Here is a 23559-nt window from a genome sequence, read left to right on the forward strand (position 1 = left end):
TAGAGGGAGATGGACGTGTTTATGTGACCAGTACAGTATAATGCATTTAGAGGATCATGCTCATAGTGAAAATGTTGTAGTTACTAAACGAAAAGTACGAATAAATATAATTTTAGCTGAAAGTATTTCGGATCCGGTAGTGTTTATTTCAAACAAGAAGAAAACCCAGGCCATGTTTGTTGGAGTAATTATTTTTGCAGACAAAACTTCGAAAACCCCTAGACAAACGTGATCTGCAGTGTGTAATCTTTCAGCAGCTACTAATAAATAAGTCTTGCTGAAATTGTGCTGGAACTACTCGTACTATTCTCAATTACAAACACGTGGTGCGAATGTGGTCCTACCACAATATACTGCGTAAGATTCCACAATCACTCAGTTATCAAGAAACGAGATAGGTAACAACCAGTACACAGTGCTTAAGTGTATGTTTTGCCCCATGTTCAACAAGCATGCATTTGAGGACAAGAGAAGACTACCAAGTTCTCTACACCAAGGGCAGGAGATTGGAGAGCTCCGAAGCAATTTGTGTGCATTTAGATCATCACACAGGATGAAGGGTTGGGGGAGCTGAGTAAGGTGGTCACAGAGAGCCTCTTCGTAGACCACCTCATGCGAGAGAAGGTATAGTGAACATATTGTCAACTGATGATATTCATTTACTGATACTGCAACTGGTTGTAGGTTGGTTGTGAGGGGGAGAAGCGAGGAGTTGTATGCACTGTTGTCAAAAATAGCCACTCCTCTTTTAGCTCTCTCTACTGAGGTCATCTTTCTTGTGGATAATGTAGCAGCATAGCTGAGGGGCGAGGGAGAATTTAAAATATGTCTCTTGAGTACAGAGAGACATTGCTCTACCCTGAGTTAATAGGCACAGTTCCTCCACATGTGCCCAGGAATCATTCAAATTCCACTGCAGTATGGAAGCCATTTAAACAGTGGTGTTTTCCTCTATCTTTCCCCTTGTAGCTTTGCAATGATGGGGTGACTCGTGGTAGGGAGGGGGAGGGGGGGTCCATACCAGCGATGGCATGATCACCGTCCAATCCGTCAGACAGAACCAAGGTCGGATGGTCCAAAGATCACTTTGGCCAGTTGGCCTTCAACCCCAGCTTGGATTTAGGGGATGGTGGCAAGGCCAATATAACAGGAACACTCTGCTGTGTCACTTCTGATGTCTTCCATGGGGGTTTGCTATCTAAGCCAACATTATATTCAGCATCTTTCAGTGTTTCAGCGATAGGAAGGCTGGGCTGTGGGACCAGTGACCCAGACTGGCTGCTGCATTTACATGTGGTGGTAGATGTGCCTTGCTCAACCATCATAGTCTGAGTGCTGACACTGACCCTGTGGATAGGCTGCTTCAATACCAAGACAAAAAGTACCGGATGATCAAAAAGTCAGTATAAATTTGAAAGCTTAATAAACCACGGAATAACGTAGACAGAGACGTAGAAATTGACAGACATGCTTGGAATGACATGGCGTTTTATTAGAACCAAAAAAATACAAAAGTTCAAAAAATATCTGACAGATGGCGCTTCATCTGATCAGAATAGCAATAATTAGCATAACAAAGTAAGACAAAGCAAAGATGATGTTCTCAATATGTCCACCATCATTCCTCAACAATAGCTGTAGTCAAGGAATAATGTTGTGAACAGCACTGTAAAGCATGTCCGGAGTTATGGTGAGGCATTGGCATCGGATGTTGTCTTTCAGCATCCCTACAGATGTCGGTCGATCACGATACACTTGTGACTTCAGGTAACCCCAAAGCCAATAATCGCACGGACTGAGGTCTGAGGATCTGGGAGGCCTAGCATGACCAAAGTGGCGGCTGAGCACACGATCATCACCAAACGATGCGCGCAAGAGATCTTTCATGCGTATAGCAATATGGGATGGAGCGCCATCCTGCATAAACATCGTACGTTCCAGCAGGTGTTTATCAGCCAGGCTGGGGATGATGCGATTCTGTAACATATCGGCGTACCTCTCACCCGTCATGGTAGCAGTTACAAAACCAGAATCACGCACTTTCTCAGAGAAAAAAGACCCGATAACGGTAGATATGGTAAATCCAACCCATACCGTGACTTTCTTGTCATGCAATGGAGTTTCCACGACACTTCTAGGATTTTTGGTAGCCCAAATTCTGCAGTTGTGGGCGTTGACAGACCCTCAGAGTGTGAAATGAGTTTCGTCGGTCCACAACACATTACTCAACCAATCGTCATCTTCCGCCATCTTCTGAAACGCCCACACCGCAAATGCCCTCTGCTTCACTAAATCACCAGGTAACAGTTCATGATGCCGATGGATTTTGCACGGATAGCATCGGAGGGTACGCCTCAGTGCCAACCAAACAGTAGTGTATGCAATGCCGGTGCGACGTGTGACTGCACGAGCCCAGACTTCCCCGTGCATAGACAAACCCGCTACAGTCTCCATTTCTTCCTGAACTGTCTCAGCAGCATTACACCTTGTGCTCGGTCGGCCACTAGGGGGTCTATCGTCTAAACAACCCATTCAAGTCCCCTTCCTATGGTGATAGGATCATAACACTGAACTAGCACATTCCCCATTCTGATAATACAGCTTCACTAAAAGTGCCTTTTCAGGTAATGTCAACATGCTGCGACTGCTGGCGCATCTGATTCTCTCTCTCATTACAGCTCCTTTAATACACGATTATCATGCGCAGTCACTGATGTTTTGCTGTCCAGCGCCGTCTGTCACACTTCTTTTTTTTTACCTCTCTGTCTACATTATTCCGTGGTTTATTAAGTTTTCAAATTTATACTGACTTTTTGATCACCCGGTACATAAAACATGGTGGCTGAGTGGCCTTAAATTCCTTCTTCGCTCATAGTATGAGACATGTTTGGTGACTTATTTCCTGAGTCTTCTTTTCTTCAGCAAAGACACAACAGTCCCTGCTCCAAAGTGGATGAGCCTGGGAGCAATTAATATACATGGGCTGTGGTGCCACATCTTCCACACATAACCCAACCATTACAACTCATAGCGTTCTGAGGCATAAGGTCTAACCTTAAGGCTGAGAAAGCCTGCTGCCATATACTCAGACAACTTCGGCACACTGAATGTCAGGATAAAATATACTCACTTCTGAAGCTTACCGTCAACCCTTTTAAAACATAACATCTCAGACTTCAGTCATCTTTGCTCTTTCTCATTCCTGTTGCAGTTCTTTTGGATCCACATCCATAATGTCCCAGCATTTTACAACTCTTAAAACACTTGACCAAAGTAACTTGGCATTCAGCAGCTTCTGCACTTGGGGAGCCTACGTGGTATCGAGCATGAGAGTACTGTTTCACAGCCTCTTGGTGGATTTGAGTTACCCTACAAGCCCCTCCAGAGCTTTAAGGATACAGAAATGCAACTATTTTCCAAAAGAACTGTCTATCCTTTTAATCACAATAAAGACATTGTCTATCACAGAATGTGGTCTGTTACTGTGAATACAATCACTGAATTTCAGAGATGGTCCACATGGACTAGCATACAAAGTTTCTTAGGATTTTGGGTTTTTATACTATCAAACAGCTCACCCAAACCACTGGGAGTAGAAACATGAGTGTTACGTTTCACAATGTTCTCACTAGCAGCTAAGGAAGGAAGTCCAACCAGACAGAGCTATGCTTGTGCAAAACCTTATTCAACTGGGGTGCAACAGGCTCCCCAGAGATTACCCTCTAGTGACTGTTTCTCTTCAACAGCCATACATCTCATCAGTGCGCAACGCATGTTGAGATTGAGGTTATTTTTTTAAAGTGATTTTACCACCTTGCGATACAAGTGGTTAAGCCGAAATCCCCGTTCCCTGCGACACACGATGTTTCACCGCTGCACCACACAATGGTCGCTGAAGTGTTCCCAGAGCTTATGATAACAGAGGACTGGCAGCACTCACCATCCCCCAGCTCAGAAACCCCGGAGTTGCTTAGCCTGTACATAGCAAACGAATGCTGAGTCCCTGAGGCACTTCTCTTAGTGGCCCCATTTCCAGCTCCTCACCTTATCTGCATAGATGTCAGTTGTTTCCCCTGTCAACCTTGTATAATATTTCGTAACCAATTTCACTGCTGCTCTTCTATCTCCCAAACCCACATCATTTTTATGTCCTCACCACCCGCTCCCATCAAGATCATTACTTGTCGCAGATGGGTTACAGCATTGGGATGGTGGTGGTGGCTGTGTGTGTGTGTGTGTGTGTGTGTGTGTGTGTGTGTGTGTGTGTGGAGGCAGGGGGGAGCGGGAAAAAATGTACAACCATTTTATCTCTCCAAAGCCACACTATATCCAAAATTATCCGTTCCTCTCCTGTAGTGCAATAAACAAAACTCAAGACTGCAAATATACAGGGTGACAATTACTGAACTATATGAAAAAAGAGTAAATTTGTTACAAACTATGGTGTTCACAAACTTTATTCAACATCATTACACATATTGGATTTAGGTTATGACTAGTCAACCAAATGCGCCAATTTTGTTTATTGGCCATCCTATCCAAATGAAAATGGGCTTCGTTGCTAAACCAAACCCTACTGTGTATACTGATTCCAATCATGCCCTGCGGCCAACTGTGTAGTTTGAATGTTCTAATGCAAACCATTCAGAAGTTATGACAATTTTATTTCATATAGTTCAATAACTGTCACCCTGTATCTTATATCTTCATGTACTATGTCTTTTATCCCTTTCTCTCTTTAGATACAGGAAAATTTCTCTTCGAAGATTTTCTTTTCTCTTTAACACTTGCTTCTATGGCAAATACAAAAAGATCAACACTTGAAAGTGTAGCTAAAGTAACAAACCTTGGAAATTAGGGTAGACAGTGGTAAAAATCGTGTGGGGGTAAAAACCTAGGTGGGGTAAAAAATTTATTGTTCCAGTAACTCTGTTTTTTACTGCTTACCTGTAACTTTTATGATGTTTCACTAGAACATTGTATAATGTAGTGTTTGAAAAGAAGAATCAATGAATTACTTATTGGCATTATTGCTTTTAAGCGTCATTTTCACTTTGAAACAACAGTTCCAGTTACTACCCAAAATCAACACGGTGCACTTGTCAAAAAATGGCGAACTGGGGCAAACCACCAAAGGTGTTTTTAGGGTAAATTTCTGCAGCTCCAACAATGTGATGATGATTGTTCACCACCACCACCACCAACAACAACAACAACAACAACAACAACCACTCGCCACACAGGGTTTAGGATTCTGGGTTTTTAAGAAGGATTCCTCTAGATGGCCCACGAATAGGTTAGCATAGGATGGTGCCGTGTGGGTGCCCATAGCCGTACTGCAGATTTGTTTGTAGGTAATGCCTTCAAAGGAGAAGTAATTGTGGGTGAGGATATAGTTGGTCATGGCCATCCTCACCCACAATTACTTCTCCTTTGAAGGCATTACCTACAAACAAATCTGCAGTACGGCTATGGGCACCCGCACGGCACCATCCTATGCTAACCTATTCGTGGGCCATCTAGAGGAATCCTTCTTAAAAACCCAGAATCCTAAACCCCACACCTGGTTCAGAATCACTGATGACATCTTTGTTATCTGGACTGAAGGTGAGGACACCTTATTTACATTCCTCCAGAACCTCAACAACTTCTCCCCCATTTGCTTCACCTGGTCCTACTCAACCCAACAAGCCACCTTCCTAGATGTTGACCTCCACCTCAGAGATGTCTGCATCAGTACCTCGGTCCATATCAAACCTACTAACCACCAGCAATACCTCCACTTCGACAGCTGCCACCCATTCCATACCAAGAAGTCACTTCCGTACAGCCTAGCCACCCGTGGTCTTCGCATCTGCAGTGACAAGCAGTCCCTCTCAAAATATACCAAGGGTCTCACTGAAGCCTTCACTGACCGTAATTATCCTCCCATCCTTGTACAAAAACAAATCTCCCTTGCCTTATCTTTCCAATCTCCCACCACCTCCCAAAGTCCCACAGTCCAGCCACAGAAGAGCATTCCCCTCGTAACTCAGTACCATCTGGGACTGGAGCAACTGAATTAGATTCTCCACCAGGGTTTCGATTACCTTTCATTGTGCCCTGAAATGAGAAATGTCCTACCCACTATCCTTCCCACCCCTCCTACCGCAGTATTCCGCTGTCCACCGAATCTATACAATATACTCATCCATCCTTACACAACCCCTGCTCCCCATCCTTTACCTCATGGCTCATACTTCTGTAATAGACCTAGATGCAAGACCTGTCCCATACATCCTCCAATCACCACCTACTCCAGTCCGGTCACTAACATCACCTATCCCATCAAAGGCAGGGCTACCTGTGAAACCAGTCATGTGATTTACAAGCTAAGCTGCAACCACTGTGCTGCATTCTATGTAGGCATGACAGCCAACAAGCTGTCTGTCTGCATGAATGGGCACTGACACACTGTGGCCAAAAAACAAGTGGACCACCCTGTTGTTGAACACACTGTCGAACATGATATCCCTCATCTCAATGACTGCTTCGCAGCCTGGGGTTCTTCCACCAACACCAGCTTTTTGGGATTGTGAAGGTGGGAACTTTCCCTGCAATACATTCCTTGTTCCTGTAACTCTCCTTGCCTCAACCTTCATTTGTGAATGTCCTCACCCATCCAGCCCCATCCCTGTTCCCATTCCAGCACTACACAGCCATCATTTCACCGCCACACCCAGTCTTTTAATTTCTTTTTATTTATTTCTCTCCTTTCTGATACTTACCCCCTCCCCACCTTCTCTCCTGCCCTCCATCTAAACTGCAACACTTCACTGTCTGCCACTCCCACCGTACTATCCCTCCCCCCTCCCCGCCCCAGCCTCCTCCTTACCCCTACTCAGTCACCACTCCCATCATGCACTGGTGCCGATGCTCGCAGTGTGCTTTCAGTTCTCTGAGACTGCAGATGTGTGTGCAAGTTGCATTTCCGTGAGTGTGTGTGTGTGTGTGTGTGTGTGTGTGTGTGTGTGTGTGCATGTGTGTATGTGTGTCTACTGCTGACAAAGGCCTTAAGGGCCGAAAGCTATAATTGTGTGAATCTTTCTGTTGTGCCTATCGCGACTCAGGATCTCCGCTATATGGTGACAAGCAACTTTCCTTCTCTGGTATTGTTACATTCCATCCTGGATTTTCCGTTGTTTGATTTATGCCCATCGAATCACGTATTAGCATTTGGCAGTTTCATATACACTTGATACTGGCCTAATATAAAGGCCAAACCAGTCATGTGAACTAAATAAAATCCTAAAAAATGTTACGGAGATGTTTAATAAACTCAAGTGGCAGACTCTGCAAGAGAGGCGCTCTGCATCGCGGTGTAGCTTGCTCGCCAGGTTTCGAGTGGGTGCGTTTCTGGATGAGGTATCGAATATATTGCTTCCCCCTACTTATACCTCCCGAGGAGATCACGAATGTAAAATTAGAGAGATTAGAGCACGCACGGAGGCTTTCAGACAGTCGTTCTTCCCGCGAACCATACACAACTGGAACAGGAAAGGGAGGTAATGACAGTGGCACGTAAAGTGCCCTCCGCCACACACCGTTGGGTGGCTTGCGGAGTATAAATGTAGATGTAGATGTAGATGTAGATGTAGAACTAGAGCAGCTTTTCAGAATTGAAAAACAGTTACGGAATCAGCATTATCATCCACACATGGAGAAATAAAGAGTATAGTTCAAGTAGTTCAAGCATCGAGTACACACACACACACATACACACAGAGAGAGAGAGAGAGAGGGAGAGAGAGAGAGAGAGAGAGAGAGAAAGAATTCTGTTGTCCCAGCACTGAAGCTGGTAGCTGCAAGGAAAGACATAGTCCAAAATTTTAGGTATCTTGTTTATGTTCTTGTCTACTAAATGACACTTGAACTACAGGGAGAGTGGTTATCTTTACTCCTTCCCCTGTTGTTTGTGTTCACCTAGGACTTTCCAATATTGTGCAGTTCTCACACTGAGTACATACAAGGAGGCTCTAAGACATAATACCCCTCAAGTTTTGTGAATAGTTCAAAGTACTGAATCAGGTTTCAGCAAATGACAGTATGCCGAGTACTAAGTAATTTACTTGCATGGTATATATTCTTAACACTTATATCAACCAACATATTGAAGGAAGCATGTTTTTTTTTCTTTTAAATGGAACAGTATACTTTCTAACAATACTCTAAGTCCCTTGAATAGACATGCAGAGTGATATAACACACACTGTATCGGCACTGGAATATCTCACAAAAAGGATCTGAAAAATGTGCTGAAGTCAAGAATTGAGGCAGCTGGAACCCTCTTTTGCAGAGTAACTATCATTACCCTAGGCTCTCATACCAGGCTCTGTCATATGCAGCAAGAAGAAAAAGTGCTTACACCACAATATAGGACGTCAGAATCATTTCTTTGAGTGAGTCAGTTTCTCCATGTTTAACTTATAGCAAGTCTTATTTTCTCTACTTTGGTTAACTTCCTTCACAAATCACACATACAATTTCATGTTATTGTATTTTTTTCTTGATATGTGGGAACCAGTGTATTTGAAGTTTCATCTGTAAAACACATTACCGCTACAAGACACATTATGTATGACAGACACAACATTAAAAATCGATCAATGAAAACTGCAAAAAAGAAAAGAATGTTCTGAGTTCTGTCGACGCAATCGTATGTTTCTCTCTACGAAAAACAATAATTTTTACTTCCACATTATGGTTGATGCAAGCAACTCTACTATTAAGAAAGAAAACACATCAGGAAAATTGTAACTATAACAAAGTTAGTAGAAGTACCTGTAACATAAGTGTCATGAGAAATTTCCCATAGTGTTACGAGAAATTTCCCACAGTGTCACAGTGTGGTAATCTAGATTTTGGTACTAAATTTTTCACAATCTTGCAAGAAGATTTAATAATGTTTTTCAGATCAGTTAATATATTCATATTAATACTCACAGGTAAAAGGAGCCATTACAGTATTGTGTTGAGAAAATTCAGAAGATTGGACTGCCTTAGCCAGGACCTCTAACACCTCAAACTGAAGTCCCCTTTGACCACAAAGATAATGTAGAACATCCCATAAACCAGTTTGTCCAGCAACATTGACAGCAAGTACCTCATCATAATGAGGATTCTCACATAAGAACTTCCTGTCACAAACAAATGTATTTCACAGTCACTATAAAAGGAATACACAGGATCTGATTACCTATGAAAACATTTAAATAAAACAGAGAAACGAGATAAATTACAAAGGCTATCACAAACAATTGTTGTTGTACACCATTAGTCACACAATGCAATTATTCAACAAGAGAGGGAAATCACAAACAATAGAGATGTTCTCTGGAACAGCGACTTAACTGAAATCCAAAGCAGTTAGTAATCCAGGAAATGTATTCACAAACTGTGAACAAGGGCCACCACAGCTATACAATTTACTGGAGAAAAAAAAAAAAAAATTGTGCCGGACCGAGACTCAAACTCACCTTAAGCACTTCAGCTATCTGCGCATACTTCACTTTTCACTTAGAGATACAAACTTCCATTTGTCCCACTATCTGCTTCCCACAATGCTTGCACAAGGATATGATTCCCACATAGGAAGAGACTTCTTTAGTTTTCTGGTCAGGTTGCCAAGGTTTGGGCATGAAGTACAGTATGCAGTTTCTGTATTTTACAAGTTCTGTAAAGTTTGTTGCAATGTTCCAGCAAACATGCATGCTGCTGATTTATAATTATATTAAATCAGAAAATGTATTCACATACTGTGATTATGTGGCCACCACAACTATATAATTTACTGGAAACAAATGAAAATTTGTGCCGCACCATGATAATATATCTGTGGTGGTTCTAAATTCACAGTTTGCAAATACATCACTTGATTTAATATGGCTACAAATCATTAGCAGTGTCTGTTCCTTCGGACATGCATTCATGTATGTCCAAAGGAACATTGTATTGTACCTTATAGACACTGTCAAATACAGACACTGCACTATTGCATTTAATAATTATTACATATTACACTATCACAGCATATATTCTGAAAGGACAGTATTTTGTTCATATTTGACTGAAATTTAGTCCATGTACAAGAGTTTGGGGGGTAAAAAAAAACACCTGCTTAACATGTTTGATGCTCCGTATCTCGATCTCAGTACATTTCAGTTAAGTCGCAGTTTGAGAGAATATCTCAATTGCTGTTTTGCGACATTATTCATAAAATTATTCATAACCTTTAACTCACACTATTCCAACTCGAATCCCCATGCCAGGGGAAGTCAGGCATCCCTGGAGACAGGCAGGTGTGAGCAAACACATTACTCATGAGCAGTCAGGCAGCCAGACTAAATACCCCAAGTACACCACAGAACAGTTTGTGAATGCGTAGCTTTTACCAGCACCACTGCCCAGTGGTAACTGACAAATGAGCACTCTAAAGCAACTGTCCCACACGAATGAGGCTTTATTCGCTACATAGACAGTGTACTGTTCCTTACCATAATAAATGTTTAGTGTAAGACAGGTCAGGTGCCTGTGCTAGCCCTGGAAATTGTCCTACATTTTGGAGGGATTCTAGTGTAAGAAGTGTGTACCTGGGCACAGTCCTGCAGGAAATGCGCACTTGTCTGACATTGTAGGAACAGCAACGTAATGGGCTAGTTAACATTCTGGATGTGCCTTGCACTGTTCATTGTTTTTTTTAACAAACAACAAAGTTGTAAAATTGTAGGCTATGTCTTCCCACTCCATAATACCCAGAGCTGATTACATACATCATCATTTTCCAATAATTATTGCTCTCATAAGCAATGCCACAAGTGTGTCAGAAGAAACATAATATGTGGCATCCCTGCTCATAGAATTGCTTTCAGCAACTGGTTCGTGACAATAGTACCTGACACACTGGCTGCAGTGTAGGTCTCCCAGTATGTCTGTGGTGTGGTCACCAGACTGTTTGACAATGGCAGCCCAGTTGTGAATCAGTATTCAGCTGGTATTTGGAACAAGGATTGCAAGCATGTCTATCTTCCAGGGATCAATGCTTCATCCAATAACCTTACAATAAGAGCTCACTGTAGCTCAGTCAACTGCATGAATTGCAGTCATTAACTTCATCTCAGGACATCTCTCATGCTCAATGAAACTTTAAGACACTTGAATCAATAGAGTATTCCTGCAGTAAGTCAAATACAATTGTACTTTCATGTTCGTGTGACAGTTCTCACCCAGTCCTCCATATAAAACTTTCAATCATTAGCATTACTTCCTGCTATCAGTGTCTCATGGAAATATCTTTTTTCTGCACCATTACATTTACATATTTTCAGTTTTCACTTATCACTAGTGCATCAGCAAACTTTGGTGTAAACTATTTCACTGCCACTACTATGATAGTTTTGACAGATATGTCTCACTGGCACCCTTCTGCACATGGCACTTCCGTTCAACAAACTCCAGTTCCACTGTCGCTTGGGGCTGCAAGTCACTCTCAGGAATTAACAGGAAACTTTCAAAATGGCACAGCCAGTCTAAAGTTAGCTGTGTTACTGTTCTAGTGGCATTAGCATCTCTAGCTCATTCTGATTGACTGGTAATCAGCGAACTATGCTAAATTTTTGGACCACACTTTGGAATAATCTTGTGGACCTTCCTTGCTGCACTAGTGTGTATAAAATTGTCTAACATTGATCAGGTGACCTACTTCTCTTTTGTTGCAGTAACTGCAGAACAAAAGTGCCTAGGCCTTACTGTCTCTACTAATACTGAACAGCACTTTTGTCTTTTTAAATAAATTATTTTTTACAACTGAAATGACTGTTGTTGTTGTTGTTGTTGTTGTTGTTGTTGTTCTCCATGCTGCTGTATCCTCTGTAAGCTGCTTCATCTCCTAGCAACTACTGCAACGTACCTCTATGATTTTTACCCTCCACGCTGCCCTCCAATACTAATCTGTGGTCTAGGCACCACCCAGGGGAGTGTGAGAGAGGAAATCATGGGGCACATTTCAGTGAATAGAGATGGAGATCCTGACAGAGGGAAGTGAGATGCATTCCAACTGGCAATCCCATCCATGGGCAGAGATCAGGATGGAGATGTCCCTTGGTTGCAAAGAGGTCAGAGTACTCAAGATGGTCAGGGAATCTGTGAATGGTAAATGCATAAGAAACCAGGAGTTGGCCTCATCATATTTGTAGAGGGGGAATCCCCGCTTCTGTGAGGAGACTGTCAATGGGACTAGTGCGAAAGGCACCAATAGCCGGATGCACCCCACAAAGTGAACAGGATCAAGTATTTTCACAGTGTACGGAGCCACTGGCCCATTAACCTGACTTCCATAATCTAGTCTGGACAAGGCCAGAGCACTGTAAGATGGAGAAGTGTAGCATGGTCACCACCCCAAGATGTGTGGGCCAGGAGGTGGAGAGCATGAAGCTTCCGCATGCCTATAGCCTTCAGGCAGCAAATAGGGGGCAACCACATCAGCTTTCCATTTAAAAAAAGGCCCAAGAAACAGGATTGTGCTGCAACATCTAGGAGCTGGTCGTCTTATTTAGGTCAGGGTGTAATATGAATTGACGACAAAAATGCATAACCTGTGTTTTGGAGGGACAAGATTGGAATCCATGGGAGACAGCCCACACAGAGGTCCATCTGATGGCACCTTGGAGTTGGCACTCAGCAAATGCTACTGAGTGGCAGCTGCACCAGATGCAAAAATCGTCGACATACAATGCCAGGGTAAACTGAAGGACAAAAAGAGGTTACAAGCCCACTGACAGCTATGAGGAAGAGTTGACACTTAAAACAGAACCCTGCGGAATACCATTCTCCTGAATCTGAGCGGTCCTGAGTGAAGTGCCAACTGGAATCCAGAAGAGCTGGTTGGATAAAAACTCGTGAATAAAAATTGGAAGGAAACTGTGAAAGCTCCAGTCATGGAAGGTAACTAAAATGTGATGGCACCAAGCTGTGTCATATACCTTATGTAGGTCAAAGAAGACCATGACAAGGTGCCAACAGTTAGTAAAATCCTGTCGGACTACAGTTTCAAATATCTGAGTAAATGATCAGTTGGAGATCATCCTTCCCAGAAGCCATACTGATATGGGGACAAATGGCCCTGAGATTTGAGTACACAACATAATCAGAAGCTAACCATCCTCTCAAGCAGTTTACAAAGTACATATGTCACAGTAATTGTGTGGCAGCTGTCTAGAGACATTGGGTTCTTCCCAGGCTTAAGGACAGGGATAACTTACTATACTGTCTCACCATTGTGAGGTGAAGGCACCTGTGTGCCAAATGAGGTTGAAGACCCTGAGTAGATATTGTCTCTGTGTAATGTCAAAATGTTGGATCATCTGGTTGTAGAAGGAATCTGGGCCTGGTGCCATGTTATGTGAAGGGGTAAGAGCCTGAAAGAATTCCCATTCAGTGAAAGGTTCATTATGGGGTTCAGCTTAGTGAGGGTTGAAACAGAAGGGGGGTTTGTTCAGTTCTGTGTTTCTGTCGGAGAAAGGTGGCAGCATAGGAAGAGGACAGCAATGTTGTAGCAAAGTGTGTCCAGAGGTGTTCTGTAAGGACCAATGGATCAGTAGACGGGGCACCTTGGAGGATAAGCCCCTGGACAGTTGACTGTCACTGGCAGCCCAGAAGGCTGCGATGAAGAGCCATACATTCCCATGGAGGAAAAACAGCACTCCCAGCATTCATTTTTACTCCGCTTAATAAAGTAATGAGCCTTAGCATGGAGACACTTAAAAGCGAGGAGGTTGGCCTGTGTCATTTAAATTGCTGCAGTGCCCATCGGCAGTCCTGGACAGTGACTGCTACATCCATGGTCCACCACAATACTGGTCAATGATGAAAGAGACTTGTGGATAGGGGCACAGCAGTGCCACAAGCATGAAGAATAGTGGCAGAGATGCCCTGCACAAGCACATCAATGCAATACGAGAGAGAGAGGTGTCGAAGTGCACAGCAGACATATATAAAGGCCAACTGGCCCTGTGGAATGCCCAACAGGAGAATGGCAGAATCACCTGAAACTGGTCACTGTCAAAAAGATCATCACGGGGTGACCAATGTATGCAAGCCACAAGAGCAGGGGAGGAGATTGTGAGATTGATAGCAATAAAGGTAGCATGATTGGCACTGATGTGGGTAGGGGAACTGTCACTGAGGAAAGACAAATCAAAGACTGCAGTAAGTTGGGCAAGTAGAAGACCCCCTACCCGACACCCCCCACAGGGGGTGGTGTGCACTGAAGTCCCCATGGAGGAGATATGAGGGTGGGAGTTGCTGCATTAGGGTAGACAGTTCAACATAAGGAAGTGGCCTACCTGGAGGAAGGTAGACATTGCAAATGGTGATTGCCGGAGTTGTCTGCACACTAACCACTATTGCTTCCAGGTTGGTATGAAGGGGGATCCAGTCACTAATGACATCGGTGCAAACCAAAGTGCAGAACCCTCCAGACGCTATTCTGGGGCCAGCACAGTTCCGAAGGAACGCCAAATAACATGAAACGTTTAAAAAGGGGTCATCATGAAAGTGAGTTTCTTGAAGAGCAAGACAGAACGAAGAGTAAGAGGAAATAAGGTGTTATATATTAGGGAGGTGGCGATAATATCCATAGCAATTCCATTGGATTATCATGTGATGAGAGTACAGATGAGATATAAAGAAGCCAAGGGGAGGTCAGATCACTTGGTTGGTGGTCGTCTCCGACAAGGATGGGGTGACAGCCATAAAAACTGGGTCTGATTCGGAATGAGGTGGAGGGGGAGGGGTATTCTGAGACGCAGCCCCTTACCTAGCATGAGCCAGAGAAGAGGACGTTCTCCATTGAGGAGTAGAAGGAGGAGGAGAAGCAGCAGCAGTTCCTGGAGGGGAAGGGAAGAACCCATCGAGGGTGAGGAAAAGGACGGGGGGCAGGATGGGGATAAGGGGGACGGGTGAGGAGGTGAAGGCATAACTGAGGCAAAGGTAGAGGAGAGATTTACAGGGTGAAGTCTATCAAATTTCTTTCAGGCCTCAAAGTAGCTGAGACGGTCAAGGGTCTTTGTTTCTTGAATTCTTTTTTCCTTCATGTACACTGGACACTCCGGTGAATGGGGAGAATGGAGAGCACAGCAGTTTACACAGTTAGGTGGTGGGGTGCAAGGGATCTCCACATGAAGAGGACGGCCACAGTCACCACAGAGGGGTTGGCATCGCATCGCTAGGACATGTAGCCAAACTTGAGGCAATGGAAGAAACGTATGGGAGGTGGAATGTACGGTTTTAATTGCATCTGTACACTATTACCTTGACCTTCTCGGGCAGGTTATCCCCTCAAATGCCACGATGAAAGTGCCAGTGTCCACACCAGCCTTTCTGGACATGCCGTATGAAATGAACACCACGTTGTTCCAGATTATCCATAAGTTCATCATCAAATTTAAGGAGAAAGTCCTTATGGAAAATTACATCCTGTGTCACACTGAGTGACTTGTGAGGAGTGACAGCCATGGGGTTGTCTCCTAAATGGTTGCAGGCGCAGAAGGAGGCTGGCTGACTGGCAGAAGTTGTCTTTATAAGGAGAGAACCAGATCTCATCTTGCTTAATAATTCAACTTCACCAAACTTGTCCTCAGTATGTTTTGCAAAGAAAAGGGGTTTGGTGCCAGCAAACGTTTCCCTGTCAGTCCTGGTACAGACCAAGAACCATGGATATGGTTTTGTCCCAAGCTGGCACGTCTGCCACTCCTCCCAAGGTGTATCCAAGGAGGGTAAGTCTGGAAAGGCAGAAACAGGAACTGAGATAGGCCTAGATTAAAGAAGAGATGTGGCCGCAATAGAGTGACCAGAGAATTCCACACATTTCAGGTGCCAAACATCTGCCCAGGTACCACCCACTCTGAACAGGGGTTCACCTTGTGGGCACCACCCAGCCACAGCAATGGCCATCCGGTAAGACGGTTGTCGCTGGGAGTTCCGATATCCCAAAAAGATGGGCAACCACTTGTAGGCTTGCACAAGGCGTTCACAGCACAGGTATCAGCAGTGTGATCCCTGTGGTATCAGGGGGCTCAGCCAGATGGGTACATAACACCCCCACCACACAGACTGGCTACCAAACTGGTGACATAGCAAAAGGGCTTTGGCGGGGAGGGAGAGAAGGGGGAAAAGAGAGAGGAAGAGGAGAAGGAGGTGGAGAGGAACTCACGCCAAAGACGCTAGGGAGGGAGCTCTTCCACCATCTGGCTCATGCTCTACAGATTTAAAATTTGGAGATGGATGTCAAACCCCTGAGGGGCATCAAACAACAAAAATCAAAAAGGAGGAGGAAAAGCAACCAAACAAAACTGTAAGATGAAGCACAGTTATGAGGATAGCCAGGCCGACATAAAGATGAACACCAAGAGAAGGAAAGGGACAAAGGGAAAGGAAGGAGGACAGGGAAGGAGAAGGAACAGGAAGAAAAAGCAGCCCAGAAAAGAATAAAGGCTGTAATAGCTCAGGGACCTATGCGTGTCACACACGCACCCACAAAAGAGCTGTTTGCCCCCTGTGGGGACAAATTTTCAGATCTCAAGGGTAAGTAAAGACATAAGCTGACCAAAAAAAAAAAAAAGTAAGGGCGTCAGTATTTCTAAACATTTGAGCAAAAATCTTAAATACTAATATCAACATGTTTTGCAATAAACTATTTTTAGATGGAGAAATCAAGCCAAATGGTATATAATTTCATGAAGACCACTGATGTTATTTTATTTCAATAAAATGAAACACATTTGGTGACAAAAATATGTACTTCATTGGAGCCACAAGACAGATTTAAATTATCTTCACTGATTTCAGAAATAACCTCCTCAGAAAAAAGTAGGCCTCTTGAAAGAAGTGTATAAGGCAGGGATGAGTTGTGTAAACCAACACTATAGATGACTGCCAATAAAATCTTGGTTCTACTACGTTTGTTATTGTCAGTTATTGCTGTCTGTGCTACATCTATTATTTTACAGGTATTGTGTGGTTTTTCTTCCACAAAATACTTGAGTACATAGCATACAAACTTCCAGTGACTGCCACAATTTTCTTCCTCTTGTCATTCATACTTTCCAATATATACACTACTTTCAAAGAGCAAAAATGTACTAGAATACATAAAATGTCTATAAAATGCCGCATTGTGCAATGTTCTTGTGGTGAAACAGTTGCAAATCCTGAAAGCCATTTGATATGGCCTCTGGCCTGCTGAGGAGCACCGCAGTCCTGATTCCATGTATAAACAATGAAAATTTGCTGCATTACGCCACACACAAACAGACCTGGCCTGCAGGCAGATCAGTGAAACTAGATCCAACAGGCAGGGCCTGCGCAGTATGGGAGATGATGAGTTTCAGATTGGCAGGCCTAATCTGTTGTAGATACTTCCAGAAATGGCCTGCAGTTTTGGCCCATCATGGAAGTCCACTAGTGTGGCCACTTATTTACATATCACACACATCATGTTAATGAAATGAGGCCACATGATCAATCCACACAACAGATAACTTGTGTGAATACTCTGAAAATCAATACTAATGAGGATAGGTAGCAACTCACCATAAAGATGACCACTGAGCTGCAGCAGGCACATAGAAAAGACAATCACACTCTCACAACTAAATTTTTGGCCATAGCCTTCATCAGAAAACATGAGCACACACACATTCACACTATCATTAAGACACAACTCATATTAAGACACAACTCATGCATACATGACTGCTGTCTCCAGCCACTGCATCAACAGTCTCTGAGAATGAGATCCAAACAAACCACTCCTCACACCTACCTGCCTTTCATTGGCAGCTGCTAGGCTAGCAGCAATAAGTGGTGGCAGTACTGATTGCAAGCTAATGGGAATGGTAGAAAGAGAAGAAGCAGTTAGAAAGAGGGAATAGGGAAGTGGCTCATGGACTCAGCTGCACCCAGCCAGCGATGATGCATGACATCTCAGTAAACAGTTTCATCTACTCAGACAAAAACGAGACTTTTCCAGAATTTTCTTCAAATTTTCCTGATATTTCCCTGATTCATTTGAAATTCCCTGATTTCCAGAACTTGTGGCAAACCCAATGGTGCCCCATGTGGCTAGGCTGGACTAATGAACATTCTCACCTCTTGGATGTATGTTTTGGTAATCGAGAACATAGTTGTCAACAAACTGACCAGAAACAAATGCTGTACATGCTGGAATCACCTTGTTCAATATAAAGCATTTTTAGCTTAGTTGAAATGGGAGAGAATGCTCATAGCTGTCATATTCAACTATTCAACATTAGTTTTACACAATACATTAGAATCAAGAACTTCTCAGTTCTTGGTTCTTGGGTTACCCAACACTATTGTATGTGCAACTTATGTTGTAATGTACTTACTGATCATATCCATTAATGTTCTTCACATATTGTAAGCTTTATTGACCATTCATTTTGTTATTCGAAGCTGGAGACTAAATGCATCAAAAGAAGAAAAAAAAAGGTCACACACAACATTACATATTTAGGTGTTGTTGAAGGTCTCCCTGAAAGCTTGTGCACCAACAGCAGAATCAGGTATGCTTAAATAGTACGTTCTTCACTGAATATTTTCAAACAGTCTATGTATTATTCACGTAGATCATGTAGGTATTTCTGTTAATTCTCTTAGTTTGAAGAAGACAGTCAACATGTTGAACTAATTTTTGTTGTCAAATCTACAAAGTAAGTGTTTATCAGCATAGGTAAATGCACTAAAAATGAAATACGACCCATAAGCCCCCCCCCCTCCCCCATCCTCCTCCACCAAGTTGTTCCTCACACCGATACAGTTGATGGCAGGAAAAATTTACAGGAGCGCTGCTGCAGTGGCACCAGGGCAGCAGCAGTGCAGTTTCACTAAGTGGCCCCACACTACAGCTGAATGTGCTGTGGCAGCACTGGCACTTGAAGACTTGTGCATTCTGTAGGAAATTATCCATTGTAGTCTGTCATAATTTCATGTTACCTGACAAAGAGCAGACCTTTCTATTACACTGGTAAACAGCATTTTCATCACAAAGGATGTGAATTATGTTTCTCATCATAGTTGAAGGTCACACATTAGAAAAAGAAATTAGTTTCTGCTGGTCAGGGTCTGCTTCCTTGTGACATGTTATCCTCTTTGAAACCTGAGTTTCTCCTAGCATATACAATTTTAAAACAACTTACGGGAATTCAGCCAGGTAGTATTAACAGCGACTGCTGATATTTCAGCAGGAGCATATTCCGCCATTTTTAAGGCAAACTGCAATGGACAGGCGATGTACAGGAAAATTTAAAACCCTGGTTCTCGGACTATTGCAGGAAAGATAACACACTCACACAGGAGGCTGTTGGTCTTCCTCTCAACACTTTTTGTGGGGTCAGCATCAATTCTGCAATACGATGAGTCACATAATAAACGTTGCATCTTTTGTATATAATTAGCATGTGTTGACATCCACCTACTTTTTATTCAATGGCCAGTATTACGAACAGACAGATGGAGTTGCGATGGGTAGTCCATTGTCTCCTGTGATCACAAATTTGTTTATGGAAGGCTTTGAGGAACGTGCATTGGAATCAGCGCCTTTGAAACCCACCTGTTTCATCAGATATGTTGATGATACCTTTGTTGTCTGGCCTCATGGTAGGGAGAATTTGAATGCCTTTCTAGAACATCTGAACTCGATCCACCTGAACATTTGTTTTACAATGGAGGTGGAAGAGTATGGTTGCCTTCCCTTTCTTGGCGTTTTTGTTAAGAGGAAGGATGATGCATCATTTGGACATGCAGTTTTCAGGAAACATACTCACACTGACTTGTATTTACAGGCTAATATAGTTGTCACCATCCAGACCAGCGTGAAGGGGTACTTCGTGCCTTTGGTACTCAGGGTACATGTCATTTCCGACACTGAGACTTTGCCAGCTGAGCTGTCCCATTTGAAGCTACATTTCGTCAAAATGGTTATAGTGACAGACAGATTGAACATACGTTGCACTATCGACCAACTGTGGATCGGGTGACTGATGATAATCTGAGTCAACACCTATGTCTACTGCCTTTTTACCTTACGTAGGAAGCACTTCCAACAAGATCGGCCATATTTTATGGAAGTATGATGTGAAATGTGTTTTCCAACCTCCATCTAAAATAAGAGTGCTTTTGGGTTCCGTTAAGGATGATCTTGGTTTGCATAAGGCAGATGTGTATCACATTCTTTGTAGCTGTGGCATAACATATATTGGTCAAACTTATCAGGACTGTGGAGGACCGATGTACTGAGCATAAACGGCAGACACGAGTACAGCAGCCCAGTAGATCGGCCATTGCCGAACATTGCTTGGATACTGGTCACCCTATGTTATACAACAACACCGAGATATTGGCATGCATGTCCAGCTATTGTGACAGTGTTATTAAGGAGGCAGTTGAGATTAAATTAGGGAGCAACCTTGTAAACAAGAATGGAGGTCTTTGTTTAAACTTGTTTGGACTCCTGCTCTCTTCCTTGTCAAAAAACAGAGGGACAGAGTCAATGTTACCTTACCTGCTAGTTCATAGTCTCACTATTGATATTTCTGACTTTTGTCACCTTTGGTGGCACTAGTGTTCAGTGTGTGTGTTATCTTTCCTGCAATAATCCAAGAACCAAGGTTTTAAATTTGCCTGTACATCACCTGTCCGTTGCAGTTTGCCTTGAAAATGGTGGGGTGTGCTCCCGCCGAAATATCGCCAGTCACTGTTAATACTACCTGGCTGAATTCCCATAAGTTGTTTGAAAAATGTTATCCTCTATATACCAACATCCTGCAAAACACTATACTTCATTTATTGTGCTGGAACTTTAATTATTCAGTAGATGCTGCTGTTGAGAAACAGTAGCAGTCCTGAGAAGTCTCATACGTGATTGCAGGTCGAAAATCCTTCCCCCAAAAATGATGGAAGTTTAGGAGCATTACTGACAAGCCATGCTCAGATCTCTTGTACTTGTGTAAATAGCACAAATTCTATTTTATATCAGTCAGAGCAGACTCTTAAATGAGACTCTTCATTGAAAAACAATCATCTTCCTGAATATGCTATTTGACATTTTACTCTGATTCACTGGCTAAAATGATCATGTCACAACAGAAGGTGCAACATCCTAATTTCAGATCAACTTTAAAGGCCTGTGACAATGAGTGACTGCTGGTAACAGTTATGCCTGAAAACATGACGAAGAGTGAAGATAAATACAGCTATTAAGATTCTGAAGGCAAAGAGGGACATATGCATGATGACCAAACATTTCAATACCTTTGCTGACAGTAGAGACATGTAAGACCACAATTATGGAAAATGGTTTATATAAACTGTATGGGCACTAGAATTAAAAGAATTAACTATAATAAAATATGGCTAAACCAAGAGAATGAATTTATTTATACAGAAGATGTTTCGGCCTCAGACTAGAAATGGTACTGGCAAACTTAAAACATTATCAATTAATACTGAAGATTTTTTAGAGGAAGAAGTTGGTGGGTGCACCATAAAAATTTAGAAAGAAACCTGTGCCAAAAATGTTTGTTCACACCACAGGTTTACCTAGATTAGAAATGGCTTCATATTTTTTAAAGGTCGGTTTGCAATATTTTTAACGTAGAATCTCAGAAACTGCATTCAAAACAATCATGAATTATTATGAATCAACAATCTCCAAGAGCTCTTACAATCCTTAAATTTCTATTCCATTGCTTAGTCATGAGCTGAACTGATCCCATATAAATGGTCTCAATAAAAGGAACATATATTCCAAATTTTTAATATCACTAAGAGAAAAAGAAACCAATTTCTCTTTTCATATTAGATAACGCATGTATTTAACATTATAAAACACATATGTAGTTACCATTTCTTCAAACTGATGTTAATATATTACTATCAGGGACCAGTTACTACATGTTGTTTTGTAGCTAAAGCTTTTACACTGCGAGCAACAAGATGAAATATCTATAATATATATTTATAACTTTCCATGATACATGATGGACGCTCTCTGGAGCCTCGAGCACATTGCTGCTGTACTGTATTTAGTCTAGACTAGAAATACGTATGATTTTGCTTTCAGCTTCAAAATTAATTTTGATGTGTTTGCCACATTTCTCGCACAACAATGTAAGGTAGCTGCGACTACATTTTTCAATGTGAATTCCACAAATAAGTTCCTTAAATTCAAAACATCACAATAACTATATAATACTCCCAAGTGCCAACATGAAACTATAAGATATGAAATTATTAATTTTTTTAACTGACAGTTTCTTAAAATCACTTGAACTTGAGGAGTGTTAAGCTGCACATATGCTTCATGAAAACACATACTGTGCTGTGGCACAGCTGAAAAGATGGTCTGCAGCAATTAGGTGGCAGTACATCAGAGAAAGCTATATTGCTGTGGTACAGCATTGTGTGCACAAATGCACCATTGTTAGCATCTGTGTGAGGAACAAGTTGGAGAAAGGGGGGGGGGGGGGGGGGGGGGATAGTATGAGAGTATGAGATTTATTTCTCTTTTAGTGCATGTACCTATACCAATAACCACTTACTTTGAAGATGTGATATCAAAAATAAGTCTTACATGTTGACTGTCCTCTTCAAAGTTACAGAATTAATGGTAATATCCACATGAATAGTACGGACTATTAGGTGCATTGTGTGAAAAGATTCAGGTGTGATTCTAAATACTGTGTTGGTCACAGCACATTCTCTGCCATTTCAGAGACGGAATACTTCCTGACTCAGCGTTCCACCCCAAAAAGTAATGTTTACAACAAACATTATTTACATATTTGCACGAGTATGGTCAATTATTTCTCACTGCAACAAACTAACCTTTGCCCTATATATGAATTTACTTTGCCTTGTATTTATTTCAGCTATATACATATTGTAACACAATACTAATGAAAATGTCCAATATGTGATAGATCCTAATAAGTTTCTGTGCTGGAAATTAAAAGCACACATGATCTACAAAAGTTGTTATCATGCAGATGGGGCATTTCTTAGTGGCTATATTTCTTTTCAAAAAGTAAAATGAAAGAAACTTTTTGCATGACTCACAAATATTTTCTCAAAAGCGATGGTTTTCCTGCAGTAGCACGTAAGACTTGCTCTGAATGTGCCATTACAGCCAAGTTAGCGAGATGGATACGCTCTGGCGTGGTGAGATCAAGTCCAGTTGTCTCTAACAGTAGATTTATATAGCCAAGCAGTTCTGCAGAATGTCCTGCCACAGCAAACTTTAATACACTCTTCAGATGTCGACACTGAAAATCAGAATAAAGATGTTAGGAGCAAATCTGTGTAACTTAATGACCAATTTCTATATACTGATTAAGGAGCTGAAAATGTTTTTTCACATGACTGGCAGGGCACTAAACAAAATAGTATGAACCAGGTTACTTCTATTCAAATAACATTCTTAGAGAATAGCTGTAGCAGAAATGA

General features: G+C 42.2%; 1 protein-coding gene across 2 annotated transcripts in view; it reads right to left on the reverse strand.

The window, feature by feature from the left end:
* LOC126457939 (uncharacterized) overlaps nt 1–23559 on the reverse strand; it is a 422121-nt gene that overhangs the window by 267469 nt on the left and 131093 nt on the right. For both annotated transcript variants that reach the window (XM_050094658.1, XM_050094659.1), the window contains 2 exons: nt 23173–23378; nt 8983–9176 (listed from right to left, as the gene is read on the reverse strand). In XM_050094658.1, coding sequence (XP_049950615.1) covers nt 8983–9176; nt 23173–23378 — 400 coding nt within the window. The remainder of the gene's footprint in view (nt 1–8982; nt 9177–23172; nt 23379–23559) is intronic.

The sequence above is a fragment of the Schistocerca serialis genome, chromosome 2, assembly GCF_023864345.2.
Source record: "Schistocerca serialis cubense isolate TAMUIC-IGC-003099 chromosome 2, iqSchSeri2.2, whole genome shotgun sequence".
Classification (NCBI taxonomy): Eukaryota; Metazoa; Arthropoda; class Insecta; order Orthoptera; family Acrididae; genus Schistocerca; species Schistocerca serialis.